The sequence below is a fragment of the Ascaphus truei genome, chromosome 8 (genome assembly GCF_040206685.1).
Source record: "Ascaphus truei isolate aAscTru1 chromosome 8, aAscTru1.hap1, whole genome shotgun sequence".
In the NCBI taxonomy this organism is placed as follows: domain Eukaryota; kingdom Metazoa; phylum Chordata; class Amphibia; order Anura; family Ascaphidae; genus Ascaphus; species Ascaphus truei.
The window spans coordinates 42,775,395-42,801,393 of NC_134490.1; the positions used below are offsets into that span (position 1 = coordinate 42,775,395).

Here is a 25,999-nt window from a genome sequence, read left to right on the forward strand (position 1 = left end):
TGTCCCTCTGGTCCCCGCTTCCCCCTGTCACCGCGGGACAGGAGATGGGACAGGAGATGGGAGCGGGGATGTCCCTCCGGTCCCCGCTTCCCCCTGTCACCGCGTGACAGGCCGCGGGATGGGAGGGGGGATGCCCTTCCGGTCCCCGCTTCAGGAGGAGCAGAGGGAACTGGCAGGCAACATCCACACCTCACGAGCCGCACGCCGAACGTGAGGGGTGCCTGCATAAGTTTCCTAAAGTGATCGCTGTCGGGATGTGCTGCTTTGGAGACAGGTAAGCACAGTCTCCGGAAGACCGCTAACCACCCCCCCCCCCCCCCCCCCGCCGCAGCACAGGGCCCTCGCGCAGCAGTACAGGGCCCGCCGTAGCGCAGGGTCGTCCTGCCACTCAGCCGCAGCGCAGGGCCCCGCCACCCCCCCCCACAGCACAATGACGTCCCACCCCCCGCCCCGGGCCGTAACACCAACCTAGAGGGGAGGGGGACACACCGGACGCTCGGACACCCTTTCCCCTGGCTGTGAGGGGGTTAATGTTGAAGAGGCACCACAGAGGTTGGGTTACCTTGCTGTGTGTGTGTGTGGTCAGTGTGAGCAGTGTGTGTGCAGTGTGAGCAGTGTGCAGTGTGTGTCAGTGTGAGCAATGAGCAGTGTGAGCAATGAGCAGTGTCTGTGCAGTGTGTGTGCAGTGTGTGTCAGTGTGAGCAGTGTGTCAGTGTGAGCAGTGTGTCAGTGTGTGCAGTGTGAGCAATGAGCAGTGTGTGTCAGTGTGAGCAGTGTGTGTGCAGTGTGCAGTGTGTGTCAGTGTGAGCAGTGTGTGTGCAGTGTGCAGTGTGTGTCAGTGTGAGCAATGAGCAGTGTGTGTGCAGTGTGTGCAGTGTGAGCAATGAGCAGTGTGTGTGCGTTATAACCGAATCGCGGTATAGCGAGGCGCGTTATAACGGGGTTTACCTGTATGTACTTAGTGCTATGAGTTACTGAGGCCAGGTGACCTTTAAATAAAAGATGAACAGAACATGGGCAACATTGCTCTACTAGGTTAGATGAAAATGGGTGACACCTCTGATGTTCTAGGGATTACACAGTTACAACTTCGGTTTGACAACAAGTAAGCACTATTATTATTTGTTGACAAATATTCTGGGTACTATCTGGACGTTATACATTTTCATCTTATTAGACTAGATCTGTGCAATCTCGTTTTACATAGATTATACAGGGGGCATTAAATCCCTTCTTTGTACCTATCAATTTAAATTGATAGGGGCTCTTTCAAAGCACCTCTGAAGAAGCCGATGTGTGATTTTAATGCATTTTGATTTTTCAATCTGTATTATCAAACAAGTGCTAAATCGGGAGTTTTCTGGTCTGCAAATATAAATAAATGAAGCAATGTAGTCTCCTTCCAAGTAGGAAAAAAGGCAGCACTCAAGAGGACTAATATTGGATTTATTAAAGTGAAACTAAAGTGAGGACTAATAAATCCAATGCTAGTCCTCTGGAGTGCTGCCTTTTTTCCTGATTGGAAGGAGGATACATTGCTTCATAGATTGCGCCGTTTGGCACATGGCGTGCACCCAAGGCAGTTACAAACAAGGGGTCATATAAGTGCACCTCATTTCTATAACCTTTATTATACTCCGCTGCAAATATAAATATACAGGCTTTGTTGCTTAACAATTTGCTTAAATTACCACTAAGTACTAAGAGCACTACACATTATGGTTTGATCACGCTCTGATCTTGTACTTTTTATATTTGTTTTCGTTTATTTACTTTATTCTGTCTCTTAATAAATGTCTAACTTTTTAACCCTGTTAGGTTAATACATCACAGATACATTGTATTACGTTAATGTATTCTCTATTTTGCAGCGCTTTGGAGGTTCTTTCTCATTCTTCTTAATTGTATATGTATTCAAAGTTACTTTGTCCAGGTCATTATACATCTCTAAGGGGTATTTTACCCACTTGGCGTATTTAGACGTACACCTCATCTAAAGGATTGCATTTTCTCTCTCTTCATATTCTAATAGAGATGAAATAAAACACGTTTTCTGACACACACACAATAAAAGACCACGTGAAGTACAGCTGTGACAGTAATATTACCCATCAGCTGATTTAGTTCACACTGCTAGAGCTGTGGCTTAGAAAAGCAGTGGCTGTGGGTTTTACCTGTTGGGTCTGACACTATTCCAAACATTAGGTTGGTGCCTTAGGCTTATTACCTGTATCAACTCTATAAAGTTGGTATGGAAATACTTTTAGGAAGTATGGGATGGGACGGTACCACAGGTGTGCTCCTTTTTCAGCACAGGCATGTCTCCCTAATTTGTTTTAAGGGATATATATAGAACTGGTCGCTAATAAAATTAGACCTCCCCCTCCTTTAGTGTGCGGGACAGATTTTGTCAAAATGATCCACGGGGAAACTGATTTTTACACATTTTGCCCATCCCTACTTTTGAACACTGTAGTTGAAAAGTACAGAAAAAACTAGAGGAATTGGTAAGAAACTGAGACAGAGACAAAGCAATTACTGAGGAGCCAAACAAAATACAGCAATCCCAAAAAGCAAGAACAAGAATTGAATTTGCAGAGCCGTGCATGAAAAGCTTAAAGAAGATGAAGCGGCGAGTTATGATTGGGAAGAAGCAAGTCCATGCACTCGAAACAAGACGATAGATCAACTATAAAAGACTGTGCACTTATCATAAAGATTCACCATCACCTCAATACACTGCCACCACAATGAATAATTTAAGGTCTTACCCTCAGGAGTTCATGGTCTCCTGTTTACTAGAAAAATATGTAATTAGCACAAAACCCAAAATGTGTCCGAAAATGAGGTCAATCGCTTCAAAAAGATACTTGGTTCAGTTAGAGCCCAAAGACGGTACTGATTTACATTTTTGATTTAATATATGAAAAGTGGTTGAGTGCTTGTTTACAGACAAGGAATGTTACAACGACATAAAAATATAAAGCGTACAGTTTCATAAAATAAAGTATAAAAACAAAGCCTAAAAACGCTACCACCTATTAGACTTTCTTAACATGTTGTGAGATTGAAATACGAGAATCCCTGTGTTATTTGGTATAACACTGAACACCTTCAGTGTACATCTGCGTCGCCCGATGGGGCTCCCCTCTGCACAAGACCAGTGTGCTAAGGACCTCCTGACGAAGCACGTAGTGTGAAAGGCGTAGAGGTCATGAGGGTCTGCTGCGTGAATCCTCATTGGTGGAGAGGCTGACTGGTGTGGGGAATGAATTTCCAGCAGACGGAGCTACAGGTCCGGAACTGATAAACACCTACTCCTGCAGCTGTGCTTCCGGACATCCCAGTCACCTTTTTATACACCATCAGCCAGTTGTAAGTTTATTTATTTTATGTACACATTTTTAGTATTTTTTTATTTTTTATTTTTGTATTTTCCATGTCTGCAAACAAAATAATTGCATTTCTTCCCAAATATCCCACCTAAAACTTACACTCAAAGTTTCATGAATCGGGGGCAAAGAGAACATGAAAAGTGGAAAAGCAGGGGACACTTTAACTTTTGCATGTTACATTACATGGCCCCTGGCTTATGGTGCTATGTAGCTGCCAGGGACCCACGGATTTCAGGGGTTACCAGATGGGCTTAACCCTTATTGTATAGCCTGGCTACCCCCTACCGCCACAACCTTGAGATCTGGTACATCTGCATACTTTCACCAGTCACTACTTAATATGAACATATTGTTTTTTTTATTGGTTTATTTGCCCATAATTACACAGACCCTGTTAATCCAGATGACCTCACAAGAGACATAGAAAAATAGGTATTTTTAAACTGAAAATTAACCCCTTGGTTGTTTTTGTTACCACAACTGATCAAGTTAAAGGCGTTAATTAACATGACAGGTGGTATTTTTATTTGCTGATTTTATAGTAACGGTGTTATTATATTTACATGTATGTGTACAGGCATCTGATATCCCCACATTAGGCACCTGCCGGGAAACACATCAATTGTTTACCCATTAGTTACCTAGCAGCGTCCTGATTATATATGTGGGCTTGTCAGAGCCTTGAGATGCTCCCCTTGAAAAAGTCACGTCTCAGAGACGAAATTTGTCGGGTCACATGTGGCACGCCAGATCATGAATACAGCACTTGTGATTTATAGCGTGCAAAGAGACCGGAGTACACGGACAGTTACTGGATTTCTTCCTGGAGCCTTTCCACACAGGATCTCCACGGATTCTCCTTCAGAGACACATCGGCTAGTAATCCCAAGTGAATTGCTTTTTAAAGCTACAACTACTTTCTATTCTTGTGAGTGCATCTCTCACATTTGTTATTAAATATTTTGTTAAGATTTTGCACGATGGAGCATGTGTGCGTGTGCGTGCGTGCGTGCGTGCGTGCGTGTGTGTGTGTGGCACTAATCTAATTTGAGGAGCCAGGAACACCTAACCAGCTCAGAAAAAAATCCAAACTCAAGAAAGCCACAGAAATTGCCCAAATCTTAATAATAAAATATAATTTTAATGTATCCAATACTACAGAAATATTAAAAGATGTTAATATTTTTGGAGATTTAATGCATTAAAATTATGGCCATATAGAGATGAAGACTGAATGGATAGAAATAATAAATAAATTAAAGGTATCTTTAATTATATCGCATTTAAAACATCAAACTAGATAAATACAATTAAAATTGGGAGGGTGTACTCATGAAAAAATTATAATTAATTTATCTGATGTGCAGAGTCTCCAACAGAGCACACAATTGTTGAACACTTTGAAATTGGGGCTGTAATCATTATACTGAGTGTATAGAGTATATATAATTATATCAAAATTCAAAGTCTCTCAATCTCGGGGAGAGACTCTGTTGGCCACTCATTCTATTTCATGAAAGCACTCTTCTTAGTTGGGTTATTGAAAAGAGGCATGAAGCTACCTATGTTATTAGGCAAGTATCAATACTTGGGCAAGGAATACATTGGGATGATGTTTTTGTAGGGAACAGTGTGGAAGATAAATAGGCAGTCTCTAAAACATTGTTAGAAAAGCACATTTATCAGCAGGAACTGCAGCTTTAATGAGCAAATAATTGCTTACAAAGTAAGATACCACACATTTAAGGAAACCTTTAATCTGAATGTGTTTAATATATCAAGAAAGGACTAAATACCAATAAAATAATGCATCCCAAGTAATGACCTTCATGGTTTCCCTCTGTGTGCTGCCATGTTCAGTGTTCTGCATCTCTCTGCTGTCCCACTGTCGCCTCCTGTGATGCCATTCATGGCTCTGTCTGTGACAGGGACAGTATGGTGACAGCAGGAGGGGGGTGTATGAAAGGAGCGGGATTTTAATATTAAATGTTCATTTCAGACTGAGCTTCTTTAGCAGTGATGTGTCCCCAGTGTTAGATGTATTTCTGCTGCTGGATTTTTAGTTACATTGTATCTTCCTGTTATATGGGGAGAGCTGAAAGCTCTGGGAAATTACATTGACCATCATATATATATGGCACTTCCTGTAATAAGTGACATCAAAGTGGCAACGTGTTCAGAACTTCAATATACTTTACAAAAAAAAGTGTTACTAAAACCCCAGAATAAATGAGAAAGTGTTTTCCAGGGTGTCATCTGCCTTTTAAACTAATACGTATGTATTTGTACCGAGAAATGGCATAGTTAAAAAAGATTTAGGCCCATGTTTACTAAGTAATGCAATGCAAGTAGGTATTCTTTTTGTGTGAAATCCGTTTATTTGTTTTCAATCTGAGTTTTGTTTTATTTACTACCTTTGGGGGTTGCCTTTGTCTCCTACGTGTGACACTGCTGCTACAAGACATCCAACCCAATAGGAAATGATGCGCGATTTCAGTTTTTTAGCGGTTTAAACTGGAAGTGCAAGATGATCAGTTGTTGGTGTTTCCCAGTTAAAACCTAAAACTGGGATCCCAATTCACTTGACAGGGGCGCAGGTATCTCCCAGCGCAGAAAGTTGTTGTGACTTATAGCAGGTGTTCTACATCTACTATTACTGTTTCATTAAGATATATATGTGTGTGTGTGTGTGTGTGTGTGTGTGTGTGTGTGTGTGTGTGTGTGTGTGTGTGTGTGTGTGTGTGTGTGTGTGTGTGTGTGTGTGTGTGTGTGTGTGTATATGTATGTATATGTATATGTGTATATATATATGTGTATATATATATACTATATATATATATATATATATATATATATATATCATTTGAAAAGGAAAACCGTTTTGAACTGATTTAGTCGAACCTCAGTTTAAACAAGAAATAACTGCTTTAGTAACAGACCTCACACTGATGAGACCCAAATGGTCGAAACAGCTGTCTGCGAGTAGGTTTACTGGCCATGCATTTCTTTAACCCATTCTGAGCTGAAAAAGCTGTGTAATACGGCCGGCATAAGCTTATAGGGGCCCAAATTAAAATGGACGAGAAGCAAAGGGTGACACACTGAGTGCTCATGTGCATGTAATTACCCAGAATCCCTGGCTTCAGCGGAAGGATTGGAAAGGCAGGGTTGCAGACCTGTCTGAGACAGGTGAATGTGCTCACAAGGGGTATTTGTATTTTCTGTACAATGAACTGTGGAGGGGTTTTGCCACTTTTGTACTCACCATAACTTATTTTGTGTCTGGCTGCTTTAGAAAGAGATTCTATCCAGGTATGTGTCGAAATCGGCGTTAAATCATAAGCAGATAAGAATGCTGTGTAATGTGATAAGGTTGGTCCTGTTTGACATGTAACTGTGAGGATGGATGGAGTTATGCTGCTATGTTATACATAGAGCTAAATAAATGTATAACTGTGCAGTTTCACCTACATGCATTGTAAATGCTTAGCCATATAATCCCTTTACTACCACATTTAGTGGTTATTTCATGACAAGAAGTTTACTGGCTTTGCAAATTTAATGAAGCAAATAATGGTACAAAAAAGAGTCGGTCCCATGTGGGATCAAAGCGATCTAATGAGGGTCATGTTTAAAAGGTTAAAGATCAGTCCTATGTAGGAGCAAAGTGACCTAATGAATGTCGAGTTTAACCCTGTGTGGGATTGCCCATTTAAAGTGGGCAACACTTTTAAGCAGCATTACATGAAAGAAGAGAAGAGGATTTTAAAGGATGGGCACTGGTATTGCTTTATATAATAGTGTTGTAGGATTTATGATGCGGATCAGGGCTGGAGTTTTCCGCAGTGATGTACATGTCCTATCTTGGACACCCAAACAGGAAAAATGACCAGGAATTTGCCCTTAAGTGAAATTCTGCAGATACCTAAACTGATGAACCTCTTCCTGTGCTTTGCTAAGGGTCACTGACTCCCAATAATCAATCTCTCCCTCTCTCATTTCTGCTTTTCTAGGTTTTAATGATGTAAATAGTCTGGTGGGAAAAGCACTCATACCTTAATTAAGCAAGAAAGGAAAAAAATGATAATTTGACGCCGGGGCACTGGAGATATTGAATGAATAAAATAGTCTGACCATCTCAAAATAGGTACGTTTTTGTTTTCCAATATAGGGCTTGTATTTATTTTGTCATCTTGACTCTGTGCCCAGGACATACTTGAGAACGAGAGGTAACTCTCAATGTACAGTATTACTTCCTGGTAAAACATTTTGGAAATAAAAATAAATGAAACGGTTTCATATAGTTTATGCTATTTTAAATGTGGGAATTTTACTTTTAGGACCAAATGACCGTTGCTAGCGATTTGATATAAAAAATCCCTGCTGCATTCTTTTCTGGGTTATGAGATCCTAACTAGACTCTAATGCAGGCCTGCACTACATGCGGCCCGCCCGGACTCACTGTGCGGCCCGCGGGGTCGTGTGGCGCCGGGTGCGGCGATCTTCGTCTTCTCCCCTGAAAATGTTATTGTATCCCCTGCAGGACCTGAAAAAATTTGTCGTGGCAACGGGACACTAAGTGACGTCACGCGACTCCATGTTACATAGCGCTGTAACCTCACGGCGTCTGGTTTTTTTTTTTCAGGACCTGCAGCGGAAACAGTAGAATTTTCAGGGGAGAAGACGGAGATCGCCGCACCCCACCGCCGGTAAGAATTGTGAGGGGGGAGGATGGTCATTTTAATTAAAGTGCGGTCTGAATCTGCTTTCCTTGGAGCAGTTTGGCCCGTTTAACTTTATAAGTTGTGCAGCCCTGCTTTAATGGAATGAAAGCGATGGTTTGTACAAACCCCTTCACTGCCAGACCGGGCTGCAACACACTGTAGAGCAACAGCAAAACAGCCTTTGAGGCATTATTGGCCCCTCTGGCAGTGAAGGGGATAATGGTAGCATGTGCCATCACTAGCTGCGGACCGCAAATGCAGCACAGCACGATGCTCTTTAACCACTGTACAAATTATCTGATGCACTGTCTACGATATACATACCATCATACAGGCAGATTTGCACAGGCTCATATACTGCTGACATTGTAACCCTGTGCTATTTGGCTTATATGGGTGCTACATACATGCTAATCATTAACTTACATTTGTTATCTGGCGGCTGTTCTTGTGCACTTATCAGCAGGAAGGTGTGTGGTGGAATGTGAAGTATTAATATTGTGTCCCTGACATTAGCAATGCTCAGCAGCAACCGGAGATTCAGTACTAGTGACAGTGTGAAGAGCTTTGGTTTTCTAAAGAATGATCAGCTACGAACCTACTTCTCCCATCATTTTTTAGTGGCAAGATTAGGAGCACAAACCACTTAGTGCAATGGTTCTGAAACTTTTTTCTCTCAAGGTACCCCTATTTCTAAGGATCAGTTGCTGAGGCACCCCTATTTCTAATGATCAGTTGCTGATACACCCCTACGAGCCTAAGAATCGAAACTAAAGCACACAAAATAGGACAGACATACTGTGCGCACACAAAAGGGTACACAGTCGTGTAACATTAAAGCAACACACCAAACAGAACAGATCACTACACCGTTACACTCACTTAAAACACGGCACACTAATGCACACGCACGCACACTGCTGCACAAGCGCACACACCAGGGAACACTACTGCACACGCAAGCACACCAGGGCACACTGCTGCACACGCACATCAGAGTACACTACTACACACAAACATTCACTCTCACACTGGGGCAGACAGACAACAATCACCTGTTTCTGCTCAACTTTTCTACAGGAACAAGTTCCTGAAATCTCCTCCTGATAGGCTGCATTACCCTGCAGCAGCAGCCAGTTTCGTTGGAGGATACTGCCAGCTCCCTAGCAGCTCTTCTCTTTTCTACCTGCTCTGGCAGAGCCTTCTGAGACTCCCATTATATTGTGAAATTCTGAGAAACCCCAACCCCCTCTAATAGCGCGTCTGAGATCAGATGCATTGTAAATGCTTCTGTATTTGGTACAATTTTCAAATGACTTGAAAATTGCAGGGAACCCTTTAGGGATGCCTGGAGGAACCCCTTTTGAAAAACTCTGACATTTGCCCTTTAATCCCTTTGCTGCATCACCTTGTAACATAACTTGACAATGCAGAGTTGGTGACCAAGTTGAAATGGAAGATTTCAAAAGGATTTTTGCGCTCCGTTGTCCCATAGTTGGCTGTACTGTACACGCTGTATAATGCAGCAGGCAGAGGCACTACAAAATAAAGCAAATTGTAAAAATATTTGCACCTGGATTGAAAACTGGTTGAAGGATAGACAACAGAGAGTTGTCATAAATTGAACTTTTTTCAGGTTGGGCTAAAGTTGTGAGTGGAGTACCTCAAGGATTGGTACTGGGACCACTGCTTTTTATCTTGTTTATTATGACCTTGAGTCTCCATCTTTGCTGATGACACAATTGTGTAAGGTAGTAGAATCCGAGCAAGATGTAATTTCTCTCCAGAAGGACTTGGGGAGACTGGAAACTTGGGCAGGTAAATGGCAGATGAGGTTTAATACAGATACATGTAAGGTTATGCATTTGGGAAACAAGAATAAACAGGCTACTTACAAATTTAAATGGGGCTAAATTAGGGGAATCCTTGATGGAGAACGATGTAGGATTGCTTGTAGACAGCAAGCTTAGCAATAGTGCCCAAAGTCATGCAGTAGCTGCAAAGGCAAACAAGATCTTATCTTTCATTAAACGGGCAATGGATGAAAGGGAAGTAAACATAATTATGCCCCTTTACAAAGCATTAGTAAGACCACACCTTTAATATGGAGTACCATTTTTGCACCACTCCTTAGAAAATACATTATGGAACTAGACAGTGTGCAGAGAAGAGCCACCACATTAATAAAGGGGATGGACAATCTGACTTATGAGGAGACGCTAGCTAAATTAGATTTATTTACATTCGAAAAGAGGCGTCTAAGAGGGGATATGATAACTATATACAAATATATTCATGGGCCGTACAAGGAGCTTTTAAAAGAACTATTCATCCCACGGGCAGTACAAAGGACAGTTGTCATCCCTTAAGGTTGGAGGAAAGGAGATTTCACCTGCAAAAAAGGAAAGGGTTTACAGTAAGGGCAGTTAAAATGTGGAATTCATTACCCATGGACAGTGTGATGGCAGATACAATAGATTTGTTCAAAAAAAGGTTGGACATCTTTTTAGATGGGAAAGGTATACAGGGATATACCAAATAAGTAAACACAGGAAGGATGTTGATCCAGGGAGTAATCTGATTGCCAATTCTTGGAGTCAGGAAGGAATTTATTTTCCCCGTATGAGAGATCATTGGATGATATGTCACTTGGGTTTTTTGTTTGCCTTCCTCTGGATCAATAAGTATAGATATAGGATAAAGTATCTGTTGTCTAAATTTAGCTTAGGTTGAACTTGATGGATGTATAACTATTTTTTTTTTCAACCTCATTTACTATGTAACTATGTAACACTAGGGAACTATCCATGTAACAAAATATGCAGGAAGCTAAAAGTGACAAACCTTGTGTGCTCATTTGCATGCAACTACCCAGAATCCCTGTCTGCAGTTTAACCACTATATGACAATGGACCGAATGCAAGCAGGTGGTGCGGACTTGCGGAAGACCTGCAGATACATGGAGTATTATGTCTTTGCCTATCTTAATTGCAAATGTCGGTGTTTAAATCTCTCCAGCTGTTTGTAATGTCAGAGAAAAACTCGTGCCGAATAATTTCTATGGGGCCTCTTAATTATGGCTGCAGTTGTACATATGTCTTACAACAAGCCTTTTTTACTCATCTGACACTTATAAGTATTTTTAAATTTGTGAACCCTCTCCCTCTCCTAATATTTATTGCCTCTCTGAGAACGGGGGAAAGAATACACTCTATTTACAAACATTTTGCCATTCAGGGGCCCATAAGAAATGCAGCCTGTATTTAATTTCAAGAGATTAATTTCTAGCAGCCACCTATTTACTTTTAGCATGGTTAGATTAGTTTCAGAAGCCCAATAAGATTGTTACATTGTTTACAAAAGATTGGCTTTGGGCTGGCTGCGTGGGATTGCACCTGTCACTGCCTGAGTGTTTTCACTGTATTTTATGTAGATTATATGTTGCTAGAGGACTGTATAATGCCTATAAAATTAAGAATGAATGAAAACATATTTCTTTTACAGGATTAAGTGCACTGCTCTATCATTCTGTGAACACTTCTGAATATTGTAAGACGATGGCACAATCCGTACATCTTAATCAGAACCTTCCAGGTAAAAAATAAGTCTGTGTATTTATATTTAACTTATTTTTTTGGTAAGATAGTTACATCTAATTTAAGAAAATTTATAATCTGAATGTTTCAATGTCACGTAGTAATATAGATATATAGAGATAGATCTCAGCAGTGATACTTCCAACACTGGGGAAACATCAGTACTAAAAACAACTGTCTGAAAGCTGCAGTTCAGTCTTTTTTTAAAAAAATTTTTTTTTACTTCAATAGTTTAATGTGTGCAATCTCTAATTACCTAAAGAACTGTATAGCTGCTGGTCAATTCGTTCTCCATATATTGATAGGCGAAATTTGGTGACATAATTAGTGAAGGGATCTGTTTTTCTTCTGCTTCTGTCTCTCAGTGGAAGCTCATGAATATTCATGAGCACTCCTGCACTGACATGTGCTAGAGGGAGGGTAGGGCTGACAAAGGGATGTGCCAGGGCTTGTGACAGGACATGAAGGGGCAGTGCCTTAGCAAACTGTTGTTAAAATAGAATACAAGAAAATTGGTCTTTCAAAGTTGTTTTTTTAAAAACAGAAAATGCTAAAAGTATTTTTTCTTACTACAGAACTGATTTATTAAAAAAACACACATGCAGGATATTGACTGAACTGCAGCTTTAAGTGAGAACTTTTATATTAAAACCCGCTCCTCTCAAACACCCCCCTCCTGCTGTCATCAAATGGTCCCTGTCACAGACAAAGCCATAAATGACCATCACTGGAGCTGACAGTGGGACAGCACACAGAGGGAACATGGCAGCACACAGAGGGAAACCATGAAGGTCATTACTTGGGATGATTTGTATATATTTAGCCCTTTCTTGAGATATCTAGCTCGATAGATATATATATATATAGATATATATATATATATATATATATATATATACAGTGTTCGACAAACCTATACATTTGCTCGCCCCGGGCGAGTGGATTTAACATCGTGGCGAGCGCCTATTGGCCCAAGCAGCATACGTTTGGTACTAGGTGGCAAGTAGATTTTTTTTGTGTGGCGAGTAGATTTTTTGGTGATTTGTCAACCACTGTTTATATATATATATATATATATATATATATATATATATATATATATATATATATATATATATATATTCTCAAGAAATGTTCTGATTCCAGAAGAAGCAAATGTCATAAGGCTGAAGAATTAATCTCAATGTACTGCAGTCTTTGATATTTCCAGTGACATCACACATTCAAGACGGCTGAGTCATGTATTAGTCTGGAGGGTGCGAGTCTCGGTGGAAATGGGAGGTACTTATGCATGGAAATGGGGGTGAATGTGTGGAATAGCCTCCCAGCAGAAGTGATGGCCTAATACAGTAAGGAAATTAAAAATTGCTTGGGATCGACATAACGAGATCCCAAATATGTCAGAAACCAACGGATCTAATAGGGTTAGAGGTTTCACAGCAAATATGGGAATGGATAGATCATTTGGCCCAACAAAGTGATTCTTATTTCTCATTCATTTCTATGTGTTATTCTCCCCTAATATTAATTATAAGTAATCTTCAATGGATTATTTGAGATTTATGGGTGTTCATTAATGTTTATATCCATTAATTACATTAATATGTTAAGGTCTCCATGGGCATTCACTAATTGGACCTCTTGTGTCCCCACAACAGATTTAGGAGGCCCTTTTCTGTACCGGGACCAGGATGACAATGAGAAGAATTCGTATTCGGTGGAAACTCCGTATGGTTTCCAGTTGGATTTGGATTTCCTGAAATATGTTGATGATATTCAGAGTGGTCAGACCTTGAAGAAGGTCCCTGTCCACCGCAGGCCAAGGGTGCCACGGCAATCCACATCATCCTTGAGAAGCCCATCATGTCAGGCTGGTGGGTGGACCTCTACAGAGTCTTTGAACTCCAGTGAGGATGGAAGATCATCCTCTGTATTTTTCCCAAGGGTTAGAACACCGTCAAGTTCCTCTGATGTTAAGGAGACTTTGAACTTGCAAAAGTCCAACCCAGTTTCCCCAATGCCCATTATCAACCTGCTGCCTCCGCCGTCCCCCAAGTCTCTTCTGCGGAACCATAGAGTTGAAAAAACCTTGATGGAGACGAGCAAGAGGCTGGAGCAAGAGCAGCTAAGCACATGTGGTTTAGAGATGCATAGTAGACCAAGTCCACCTACCAATCTTTTCAAGCTCAGTGTTACTAGCTCAAGTTCACCCAACCTGAGTCAACTGTCTTCATTAGGGCAGTTCAGCAGAGGTGGAGAAAGTCATGTAATACTCAGCCCGACCTTCACAAGTTCAGTGAGAATCAGCCCTCTGAACTCTGGAAGAAGCACTCCAGCTAACATCAATTCAGCTAATCTCCAGTATGTCCGGGAGCAGATGGCTGCTGCTCTAAAGCAGTTGAAAGAGCTAGAGGAGCAGGTGAAGGCTATTCCTGTGTTGGAAAAGAAGATTTCCACTCTTGAGAGGGAGAAGAAGCAGCTTCTGACAGATCTGGAAAAGAAGCAGGTTTCTGTCACAGTAGACACCAGCTTCCGGGAGAGGTCCTCCAGCACTGGTAATTCCAGCATCAATGGAAGTGACTCAGAGAAAAGTCTTGAACTACCACCTGAAAAAGAAGGTGAATCTGAGACTGGGAAATCCAGAACAAGTAAAATAGCAGAGCTGAAAAGACTTACTGAGAAACTGTCTGTTCCAGAAAGGAGCAGCAAGACTGGAGGCAGCAAGGCATCTTCCAGCCCCCCAAAAGTGATGGAAAGACGTTGCAAGTCAATAGGAGTAGGAAATGAGATGGACATGAACGATGCTGTGTTCTATTACAAGTCTCAGAAACCGAGCAGGGATGTCGCTGTGGGGCCAGAGACTGAAACAAAGCACGTCGGTGTGTGGGTGATGGAATCCTTGTTGGGACTGACTTGTGAGGCAGAAAAAGAGATGGAACTCCTTCAACATACAATAGACCACCAGAGGGAGGTCATTTGCATCTTGGAAGGTCATTTAAAGGAAGCGACTTACGAACTAGAAGAGCTGAGAGTGGAGGTTTGCTCCAGAAGACAGAAGAACATGGTGGACAAAGAAGTGATGGCCCAGCCTCAAACACTAGAAGCATCTTCTGAAGCTGTGGTTCCAATGCTCAGCCAGGCTTCTGGAAACCATTTAGAAACGGTAGACACAGGAATTAATTGTTCTTCAGAAATGTCTTGTGTCAGAATAGGCTGTATCTTAGAAGCTAAGGAAGTTGCAGTTGGCCCTGACTTGATGTTGGGATATCAGGAAAAAAGCACTCAGGCTAATTTGAAAGGAACGAACAAAACACAATCCACTTTGAACAGTACCATAATAGAAACCTTAAGTGAGTCAATGGGTGACATAAAGTCAAAACCCAAATGTAAAAGGACTTTGTTGGCAGGAGATGAGGTGGATGTTGCTAAGAATAACCAGGATATCATGAAACATGTGGAGAAGGGTGATAAGACTGGGGAAGGTATTACGGTGGAAGGAAAGGTCACAGCTCTCTGCTCGTCCTCTGAAGTGGGGGATGAGCAGTGTTTAATTATTCAGAACTCAAGCAAAGCACTGGAGGAAAGTGTATGTCAAAAGGAAGAGGCTGCAGAGGGAAGCTTAGCTACGTTGGGCCAAGCTGGTAAGATACTTCCTGCCAACACTTGGCTTATCTCCTGTACATCCAGACAGCGTCCTTGTAAAATAGAAGGAATACAAGATACTTTTAGGGATATAAATTACATTCCCTTTACATTTTTTAACCTGGCCTCATTGAAACGCCACTCAAAACCTTTCAATAGTTTTACTCACTCACATACACCACACATACACCACACCACACATACACCACACCACACATACACCACGCACACACACATACACCACGCACACGCACACACACACATACACCACGCACACACACGCACACACACGCACACATACACCACGCACACACACACATACACCACGCACACGCACACACACACATACACCACGCATACACACACATACACCACGCACACGCACACACACACATACACCACACACATACACCACGCACACACCCCACGCACACACACCACGCACACATACACCACGCACACCACGCACACATACACCACGCACACCACGCACACACCACACACAACATGCACACCACACACCACGCACACATACACCACGCACACATACACCACGCACATACACACACACACACCACGCACACACACACACAACACACACACACCGTGCACACGCACACATACACCACGCACACACCACGCACACATACACATGCACACGCACACACACACACCACGCACACACACACCACGCACACACACACACACATACACCACGCACACGCACACACACACATACACCACGCACACGCACACACACACATACACCACGCACACGCACACACACACATACACCACGCACACATACACCACGCACGCACACACACACACACATACACCACGCACACACACACACACACACCACGCACACACACACACACACACACACACATACACCACGCACACACACACACACACACACACACACCACGCACACACACACACACATACACCACGCACACACATACACCACGCACACACACATACACCACGCACACACACATACACCACGCACACACACACATACACCACACACACACACACACACACACATACACCACGCACACACACACATACCACGCACACACACACACATACACATACACCACACACACACACATATGTATGCATATGTATATATACACAATAAAAAATTAATAGACGATACCGTTCTGTGGCTAACGAAATGCTTTTATTTGTGCGAGCTTTCGAAAGACTCTATCTTCTTCCGGCGATGTTACATTGAATAAAGCAAGCCAGGATTTTACTTAAAAACATTGCATCTTGGAATGTAATCTGTGACTGGAACCTATCCAGGTGTTAAATAGTCCCTGAATGTTAGTGATGTGTGTGTGTGTGTGTGTGTGTGTATATGTATGTAAGTAAATATACATTTGTAAAGAGCCCATGCTTCACACAAGGTGTGTGTGGAGTGGGAGTGTACATCAATGGTGTGGGTAGGTGTAGAAATGTAAGAGGATGTTGCATTACTAAGTGTGTGAAGATACTATGTGGTTCCTATTGGTATATAGGGATGGAATTACATGGAGTATTTGTATGTGTAAGAGACAGCTGTGTGTGCATGCATATAGCACAGTATGTATAGACATGGCCTTTAGCACTCATGGGAAGAGAGTTCTCTTGTGTCAGTAGTGACTCATGAAACTACGATCTCGGTTTAGGCCACCGCTAAGTGTCCCGAACAGTTGCATAAATTTGTATTCATGCAACCGTCTCTTTCGGTGTTCTAAGATTACCTTTGAGTATGGCCACCTTCAGATCTTTCATCTTATGGTCAGAGAAACGTTCGCCGACAGGACTGTCTCTTGTTTGGCGTGTGAATCTGTGGCGATGCAGATTCATTCTCTTGTTTAGCCCCTTTCCCGTTTCACCTATGTAGTAGCAGCCCCCTGGGCATTTCATGCACATGATGAGGTACACAACATTGCTGGAGAAACAGGTGAACCTTCCTCTGATTTTTGCACTCCAGATTCCTGTGTGGTATTTGTATTGTGCCCGCTGTGTTGAGCATTGTGCAGGTTTTTTTATCTTGCATCCAAGCATGATCTTGTCCCGCATCCCGTGTCAAAGCATATCTGGTTGTATTGTATGGGTTGCATGCTTAGAGTGTGTCGAGTGGAAACTGTTGTCCTTCAAATAGCTGGCTCTGTCTGTAGGTTTGTGTTAAACAGAAGTCTGTAATTAGTTGTTCTTTATAGTAATGGTGGTGTCTAGGAAATATACTTCGTCCGGGGAATGGGTGAGTTTGAGGTTGATGGTTGGGTGGAACGTATTGAAGTTCTCATGGAACTTTAGGAGGTTCTGTTCACCAGAGGTCCAGATCAGCAGGATGTCATCGATGTACCGAAGGTATGCAAGGGGTTTCAAGTGACAGGTGGAAAGAAAGTCACTTTCCAGTTTTGCGCCGAACAGATTGGCATACTGTGGTCGCAATCAGAGTGCCCATAGCGGTCCCGGTTGTCTGGAGGTATGTGTCATTTCCAAATGTGAAGTAGTTATGTGTCAGAATACATTCGATGCATTTAGTCACTGTCTCTGTGAGTGGCTCCTGCGGTCCCAGAAAGTATCTGCAGGCTGAAATCCCATCCTCGTGGGGAATGTTTGTGTAAAGTGATTCTACATCCATGGTTGCTAGTAGTGTTCCTGTTGGGAGGGGGCCAATGGCATTAAGTTTGTTTAGCAGGTCGGTGGTGTCCTGGGTATAGCTGGGTGTGTTCCTGACAAGTGGTTTTAGAATGCCCCCCACCCAGCCAGAAATATTCTCAGTCAGTGTGCTAGATCCAGAGATAATAGGGCGCCCAGGGTTACCCTCTTTGTGAATTTTAGGGAGTATGTAGAATGTGACAGTTTTTGGAATAAAAAAAACAAAAAAGAAAATCACAGGATTCCCCAAGGATCCCTATTCACTGCACTCCAAGTCTGTTTGCATATAGAGGGGTGAAATACTCCCAGACCAAATAGTCTAGTTGGCTACTTCAGATACATCAAGTAACGGCTCCCAGCACTGTGGAAGGACAATAACCAATAAAATCCAAAACCCCAGTTGCAGATTATGCATTTCAGTCTCTCAGCTGCAAACTTGGGTCAAAAATTGGCAAAAAAATATTTCAGAAATGTAATCTTTTAATGGGATTTTTCCTTTGATAAATCAGACACCATTTTTTTTTTTTAAAAATCAGTATTACTCTGGGATGAGAAGCCACTGGAAGTTTTGATGGTGCTGTGTAGTTGTGTATATGACATAATTGTCATACTGATTTTTACGTAGTGGGATTATAATGAACTTTATGGTATTCTAAGGGAGGGATCCCATTATAATCGATGTGTACAAGAAGGGGATCCCGTTAAAGTATATGACGTGTAAGAGGGGGCTTCCATTAAAGTGTACGGGAGGCTTCATTTAACTTTACGTCAAGGGGGGAATTCCATTGATGTGTATGGGAGGTGGAGGAACTCCATCAGTGTGTGTAAAATGCACATCCCATTCATGTGTGTAAGAAGGGATCCAATTGAAGTGCATTTTGTGTCCAACATGGGGATTCCATTGAAGTATATGGTGCGTTAAAGGAGCATTAAATCAGTTCTGTAGTATTAGATAATACTTACTACATTTTTTTTAAATTCGACTCTTAATGCCATTTTTAATGAGTTGTAATGTACTGAGCAGCCTTTAATTCTATGCAAGTTTTAACACACCCCCCAAGCAGTGCAAGATGTTTGCAACACTTTCCTTGTGATAATTTGTTGCTAATATTCCCAGCAGTTTCAGCTGCAAACTGTAACAATACATAATGTTACCTTAGTGATATACGAATACATTATAGCTGTTGTGCAAAATTTAGCAAAGCCAGTACAACCAACCTCACACTGATAATACCCATCAAGGTTGAAACATGTTTATTGGCTTTGCATATCCCATGCTGTGCTTTAAAGCTGTGTGAACAGCGTTGCATTTGCTTATATGGGCTCCACGTAAATGGCTTTTTGGACAAAAGGTGACAGACACATTGTGTGCTCATTTGCATGTTGTTTCCCAGAATCCCTTGCAGTGGAAGCACTGTATGCGGGGTGATAATGGTTGAAAGGCAGGGTTGCCGACCTGTCTAGGACATGTAAATGTGCTCACAAGTGATATTCTTTGTGTGTGGTTGTTTTTTTTTTTTTTTTGAAAGGTGCCGCTTATATTGCCCCTCTATTAAGGGTGATCCTTTTGAAATGTGTTGTGTGTGTATAAGGGAGATCCTTGTAAAGTGTACGGTTTGTAAGATATTGATCCCATTGAAGTGTATGGTGTGAAAATAATTTAAAAGGTTTTTAAGAACTATCTGAATAGTCTTCATGGACCAGCAATGGTCATGGATCATTGCTGTGCTCTATTCTAATTCACAGCAGTCCTGTGTTCTATATGGAAAATTGAGATTGTGGCAACCAAATGATGACATCTCAAGCTTGGCAACACTGCCAACCAGTGGCTGTTTATAGTACTTGTCCTTTCATAATATCAAAATGATCATTTATTTGTTAAACGCAAACACATTCCGCAGCTCAGGTCAGGGGGGGGGGTACAGAGTTATGTAAATTACATAAACAGAATACCAAACGAGGACAGACAAGCGCAAACAGATACAGAAGGTAATTAGGGCTCTGCTCGTGAGAGTTTACAATCTAGAGGGAATAAGGGGCAATGCTGAAACAAAAGGTAAAGTGGCTCCCTGGTGTGGGATGGAGGATGCCTGGGGGTATGGTCCACCCGCACAGCTGATCCCATTAAAGCATCATTACAATTGTATGTAGGCTGTGGTACATTTACATAGGTGATCTCTGTTCATTAAGACATTTCTTACAGCATGGGAACAAGTGCAATGGTCAGTGTGTGGCACCTAGGGAACGTGGAGTACCACTACTTCTTCATTTTCACACCCAGAGAGCCTCTACTTTTTATTCACAGAGCCAGTACCACTAATTTATCACCTCCCATGTACCACTTTGCAATTGACCGCCCCAGCGGACCATTACTTTTTCATTCACAATCTGTGGGTTCCACTACTTGTTTGACACACAACTGGTTCCTTTTCCTATTTAACGAAAACCTCTCCCGCTTTCTCCATTTTTAACTGCAATCATTGTTTACAGCTGTCCAAAATAGCCTCCCCAATTTGAATACATTTCAGAATGTGTTCGCCGTCCTACCCCTACTTGTGTTTTTGTAGCCACTTGCACCACTGCGGATAAATGTTACGGATATTCCGATTACAGTTCTTCTTCTTTTCTCTGTACTAGGTGCGCTGAAGTCCATCATGAAAAACAAAGACGGTCCTTCGAAAAGTGACTCGAGCAGAGGGAAAAAGAGCCTGCAGTTTGTTGGCGTGTTGAACGGAGAGTACGTTATGTGCCACTAAACGGCAGCAATTTGCAACTTTAAAACAGCAAGTAAAAATATGACTTGTGAGCCCATTCACGTAATTCCCCATTATCTCTTAGCATACAATGCTTCCACTGCAGCCAGGGATTCTGGGAAATGACATGCAAATGAGCACTCGGTCACCTTTTGCTTCTTATGCATTTTAAAATGTATAACTCCTACAGGTATAAGCGTATGCCTCCCATATTCCACAGCTTTTCCAGCACAGCCTGGGTTAAAGATTTGCCTTACACCTCTTTTACCCAGGCTGTGCTGAAACTGCTGTGCAATACAGAAAATGTCGGGGATGAACACCCACAGTCCACAGATCAGGAAAACAGCAGCATACTGTACATTAAAGGGGCAGTTACCCCTACTAGATCTTTTTTGCCTCTCCCTCTTTTTTATACAGCTGTAGCCAACCTTAATGTCTTTGGTGCCAAGACCGCACAGAAGGATTAACTCTGGGGGGGTCCCATTCAGAAGTATGGCGTATGGACCCCCTGCAGCGCGATTGCAGCTGGCACTGTCCCTAGCACCGCTTGACTTTTGCTTGTTAGTCTGCGGCGCTGGGGGGCAGTAAGTCTGTATGTGTAGGAAGCTGGGGTCTCTGGAGCTGAACCGGGGGTGTGTGTACTGTGTAGGGGTTAATATAGGTCTGTGTTTTATCCATTCACACAGACACATTTTCTCTGTAACTTTAGGGTGGTATTGGGACATATTCCTGTTACATCCCCTTTTTCATTTGTGATCATCCAGGTTAATAGTACAAACATTTAGTCATTCAATGAGGATAGCGATTCACTTGTCTTGAATTGACCTCACTTCGATCCTACACCCACCACCAAGGATTTTAAACCACTGTATACATGAGTTCACTTTGTTGATATATGTATTAATAAAATGTTATTATTTTTCTGGGAGTTATGTCGCCTTTGGTAACACTTATCTAGCATTGTATCTAGAAGACCACTGAGTTCCTACCTAAATATATCATACACTGAGTGCAATCTATGGGAAACTTTCTGTGGCCCCTCGGGCACACATATGTATTCAATATGTAAACTAATAAGCAACAACTATTGATGTATCACAAACTATTTAGATTTTTTCACTTACAGGCTAGCAGTGCAGCTTCTCCGCATTCTTGTTTTCTACCAGATCAGATTAGATTTACTCCAACCAAAAGAAAGAGAAACATCTTTATTTCTCACATAATTTATAAAACATTAACTTTACGCGTGACTGAATCTTGCTATAAAGAATAAAGAAAGTTAAACTAAATTGTTTAAAAAAAAAAAACATTTGCGGACTATTTTAACTATTCCGTTAAAACATTGGCGATCAAGGATTAACGGATTTAATTAATTTGTCTATTTAATAGGGTTGCCCCTTAATAAGTCATTCTATTTGATCATTAGAGCTTACAATTTAAAGAGCAGTAACTGTGTTGAGTGATCATTCCTGCATATTATGACTTTGCCTGCAGACTCAGACAGCCTTAATTACCGAGGTCAGAACGTCATTAAGATAATTACCTTGGTACAGCCCTAATACTCTCTAGGGTTAGAGAGCCAGAAGAGTTCTCACACCTCTTGCATAGCTTGTTGACGGTTGAACTTTGACCTAAAGTTTTCCCAAAGGAACATGGAAAGCTTTTGGGGGGTATATCCCTCTGGGGCAGATATATATGTGTCAATAAGGCTAAATCCACACCACAGTACAGTGTACAGATGTTGCAGCTGTCATTTATCCCACTGGCGCATTGCAGCAGGACACACACAATTCGCCAGTGGGAGAAACCGCCATCGTAAATGCAGTAGCCGCATGTGATAAAATTGGCTTATGCAAAAATGGGGTGGGACTAAGGCACGAGGGTGTGCAAGAAAGTCTGCTACATCTGTCGCTGGATAAGGGTGCTTGCCGATCCCCATTATATCACACAAGCAAACTTAGTCCGCTTTCCCTTTCCTATTGTCTTATCTTATTTGTTACACTTATTGTACTATAATTCACTGTAATGTCTCATGTAAAGCGCTAAGTACAGCTGTGACGCTATATAAATAAAGATATACTACATACATATATTGGTTAGAAGATGCTACAAATGAAATCGGGGTGATGAGTAAAAATCGGCCATCATGTGGTGAGTTTGCTCAGTCTGTCCTTTGATGAACTGGACTTGGCTGTACGCACTGAATTAAGCATTATGGGGAAACTGCAAATTATGAGTACTTTGACTAGTATGTATGTAAATAACACTCACACACTCAACACAATCACAGTACAACTAAACTGACAATTGTGTGTGTGTGGGAAACACTGTGCCACAACTTTTTTATTATTTTGACCCGTGTCTATATGCTTTTAAGCCACTATCTCCACCTAAGTGTGTGCTGGAATCCAGTTGACATCATAATGTTGATATGTTCCTAAGCGGAGCATCACTGTCACATTGTCCTTGTATAACCTTCAATGCTGAGGAAGCCCTTGAAGATGTCAGATCTCTCCTGCACCTCTCACCACTGATAATTGTAGCTGGTAACCTATTTTTTTGAGTTCAGATAAAGGTGCATTGTGTGTCTTTTGGAGACAAGTGTAACCCTTTCCCTGCCAGAAAGGCCAGCAGTACACTGCAAATTTACCAATAACACCAACATATCTAAGGCATTAGATCTGGGTGATTGATGCTTTTGTTACATAAATAAGAATCCTCAAAGTATTTTTAAATAAAAAAAATTTACGTTCGTTTGTAAACATGAACTGAGGCATGGAGGAGGGAGAGTTCCCTAGTTACATTGTTTGCAAAAGAGATAGACAATGCGCTAAATGAAGATATCGATTAGCCCGTGTTAATCACAATCCAGTGTTAGCTGCCATTCGAGTCAGTGGCCTGTAATGCAGGGTCGCATTGTGATAACCCATATCGCACCTTTCATATTTATGATCACCTTGTGTCTCACCCGGGGATTTTTCAGCACTTAATTACTGTATTGGCCTATCGCACCCCTTTTGGAAGTGTATTCCATGAGTCCACCACCCTTTCTGTGAAGGATGTCCTCACATTTCCCCTGAGCCTCCCACCCTCCAGCGTCAGAGCATGACCTCTTGTTCTAGCACTTCTCCAGAACTGAACACTGGTCAGTGAGGTCTTGCCAACGATCCACAAAGTGGCATAGTGGCCTGTCTCTTCCTGCTGCTAAAACCTTTCTATAAGCAACCCAGAAGCACTGTGTACATTAATGGCGCTATATAAATAAAGACATACACACACACAGACACACACAGACACACACAGACACACACAGACACACACAGACACATACACACATACAGACACACACACACACACACAGACACACACACATACAGACACACACACACACACACACATACAGACACACACACACACACACACATACATACACACATACATACACACACACACATACATACACACATACATACATACATACATACATACACACACACACATACATACATAGGGCTTTGTCTATAGCTGGAATAATGACAGTCAGGTCCCTTTGCTCTGTAGTGGTTGACATTATAGAGCTGAGTCTTTTTTTTCTAATCGATTTGTCCTTGAATCTTTTTTCGCCTGGTCACTGTGTAGATACGAGAGTACGTCAAGTGAAGACTCCAGTGATAATGAGGAAGACAGCTCATCGGACAAAGTATCGGGCGACAGCTCGGACAGCGAGACGTTAAACTACATCGAGACGTCCGAGGAAGAGATGAACGTGAACATGGAGGACAGCGACAGTGATGTAGAGGACCCTGCAGCAGAGGAGAAGAGGAAAGCAAAAGAGAGGAGGAAGAAAGAGAGGGAGGAGAGGGCAGCTAAACATGATGTAAAGAAGTGAGTGACATGGAAAAATATTTGTGATGTGCTAAGTGGAATGTCCTCTTTATTACCTCCTGATACAATGAGCTAATAGATATCTGCGCATATTTGAAACAGCGTGGAATATATATATATACACATACACACACACACACACTAAATATATTGTGTGTATGTGTGCGCACACTTTTTTGTGCTTGCTATGTGGGATTGCTCTTTTATGGATCTTGCATGAAGTAGCTGGTCCGGCTCTTCGATCCGTTGTATTTTCTAGGAAAGCGCTACAACTCTGTTGAGTAATCACTGTTATTAGTTGATTTGTTGTGTTTTTGCCCCAGGTTTGGGCTGAGCCTGAAGATGCGGGAAGCCTGTCTGATCGTTAACTCTCATTTAAAGGATTCCAGCACCATGAAAACCGAAGAGGCTGTAAGTAAGAGGCTGTTCTGGGCAGTGGGTGATATGTGACGTACTAGGTGATATAAAGCACCACTTATTTATACCAGTCATTTAGGAAACCGGAATACTACTGCAGTGTATACCATTGTATATATCTGTGTGCATGTGGCAGTGGGTGTGTACGCAGGGGGGAGGAATCCCCTGGAAGATATCCAAGGTACCCCTTCCAGGACTTCCCCAGTTGGGGCTTCCTTTTGGATGGCTGGTTAATGACCTGGGAGAGCACTGATAACTACACAAATAAGTATCTCGAGAAAAGTCAATGGGAGGAAGATACAAGAGGGTCATAGATCACACTATAAACCTGTCACGCTACAGGTATCAACCTCCCAAAATCACATCTGTGTGACGGTGCTGTTGGAATCTCTAACAGCTCCTTACCCTGCATCCAGTATTTATCTGGCAAGAAGAGACTGTCGCTGACTTGGAAAGGTCTCCACTTTGATCCAGTTGGTGAATAAAATCAAAAGCATCCGTCCATAGTGTCTACGCAACGGAGTGAATATTAAAGGTCAGACACACACACACACACACACACACACACACACACACATACACAGACCTGGTTAGGTTATGGATGGTGTGTAAAAAAAAAAAGTGACAAAAACCCTCCACAGTAAAGCATATAGCAAATGGAAATATTAATGTATGTTCACTTGCATGTCTTAGACAGGTCTGCAACCCGGCCTTTCACCATTATCACCCAGCACTCCCACTGCAGCAAGGGATTCTGGGAAATGACATGCAAATGAGCACACAATGTGTCACCTTCTGCCTGAAAAGACATTTACATGGAGCCCATATAAGCAAATGCAATACTTTTCACACAGCTTTTAAGCACAGCATGGGATATGCAAAGCAAATAAAACTACTCACATTGGCTATATGCTAACGGTGGA

General features: G+C 42.0%; 1 protein-coding gene across 9 annotated transcripts in view; it reads left to right on the forward strand.

Moving 5' to 3' along the window:
* The window catches only part of KANK3 (KN motif and ankyrin repeat domains 3), a 62,093-nt gene that overhangs the window by 22,182 nt on the left and 13,912 nt on the right, over positions 1-25,999 (forward strand). For 6 of the 9 annotated variants that reach the window (XM_075611685.1, XM_075611690.1, XM_075611691.1 and 3 more), the window contains exons 2-8: positions 7,409-7,542; positions 8,041-8,104; positions 11,624-11,713; positions 13,374-15,356; positions 20,659-20,758; positions 24,414-24,659; positions 24,983-25,070. In XM_075611685.1, the coding sequence (XP_075467800.1) occupies positions 11,677-11,713; positions 13,374-15,356; positions 20,659-20,758; positions 24,414-24,659; positions 24,983-25,070 (2,454 nt within the window). In that variant the 5' untranslated portion in view covers positions 7,409-7,542; positions 8,041-8,104; positions 11,624-11,676. Of the gene's footprint in view, positions 1-6,690; positions 6,768-7,408; positions 7,543-8,040; positions 8,105-11,623; positions 11,714-13,373; positions 15,357-20,658; positions 20,759-24,413; positions 24,660-24,982; positions 25,071-25,999 lie in introns of those variants that run through there. The other 3 variants (XM_075611687.1, XM_075611688.1, XM_075611689.1) reach the window with 3 other exon arrangements.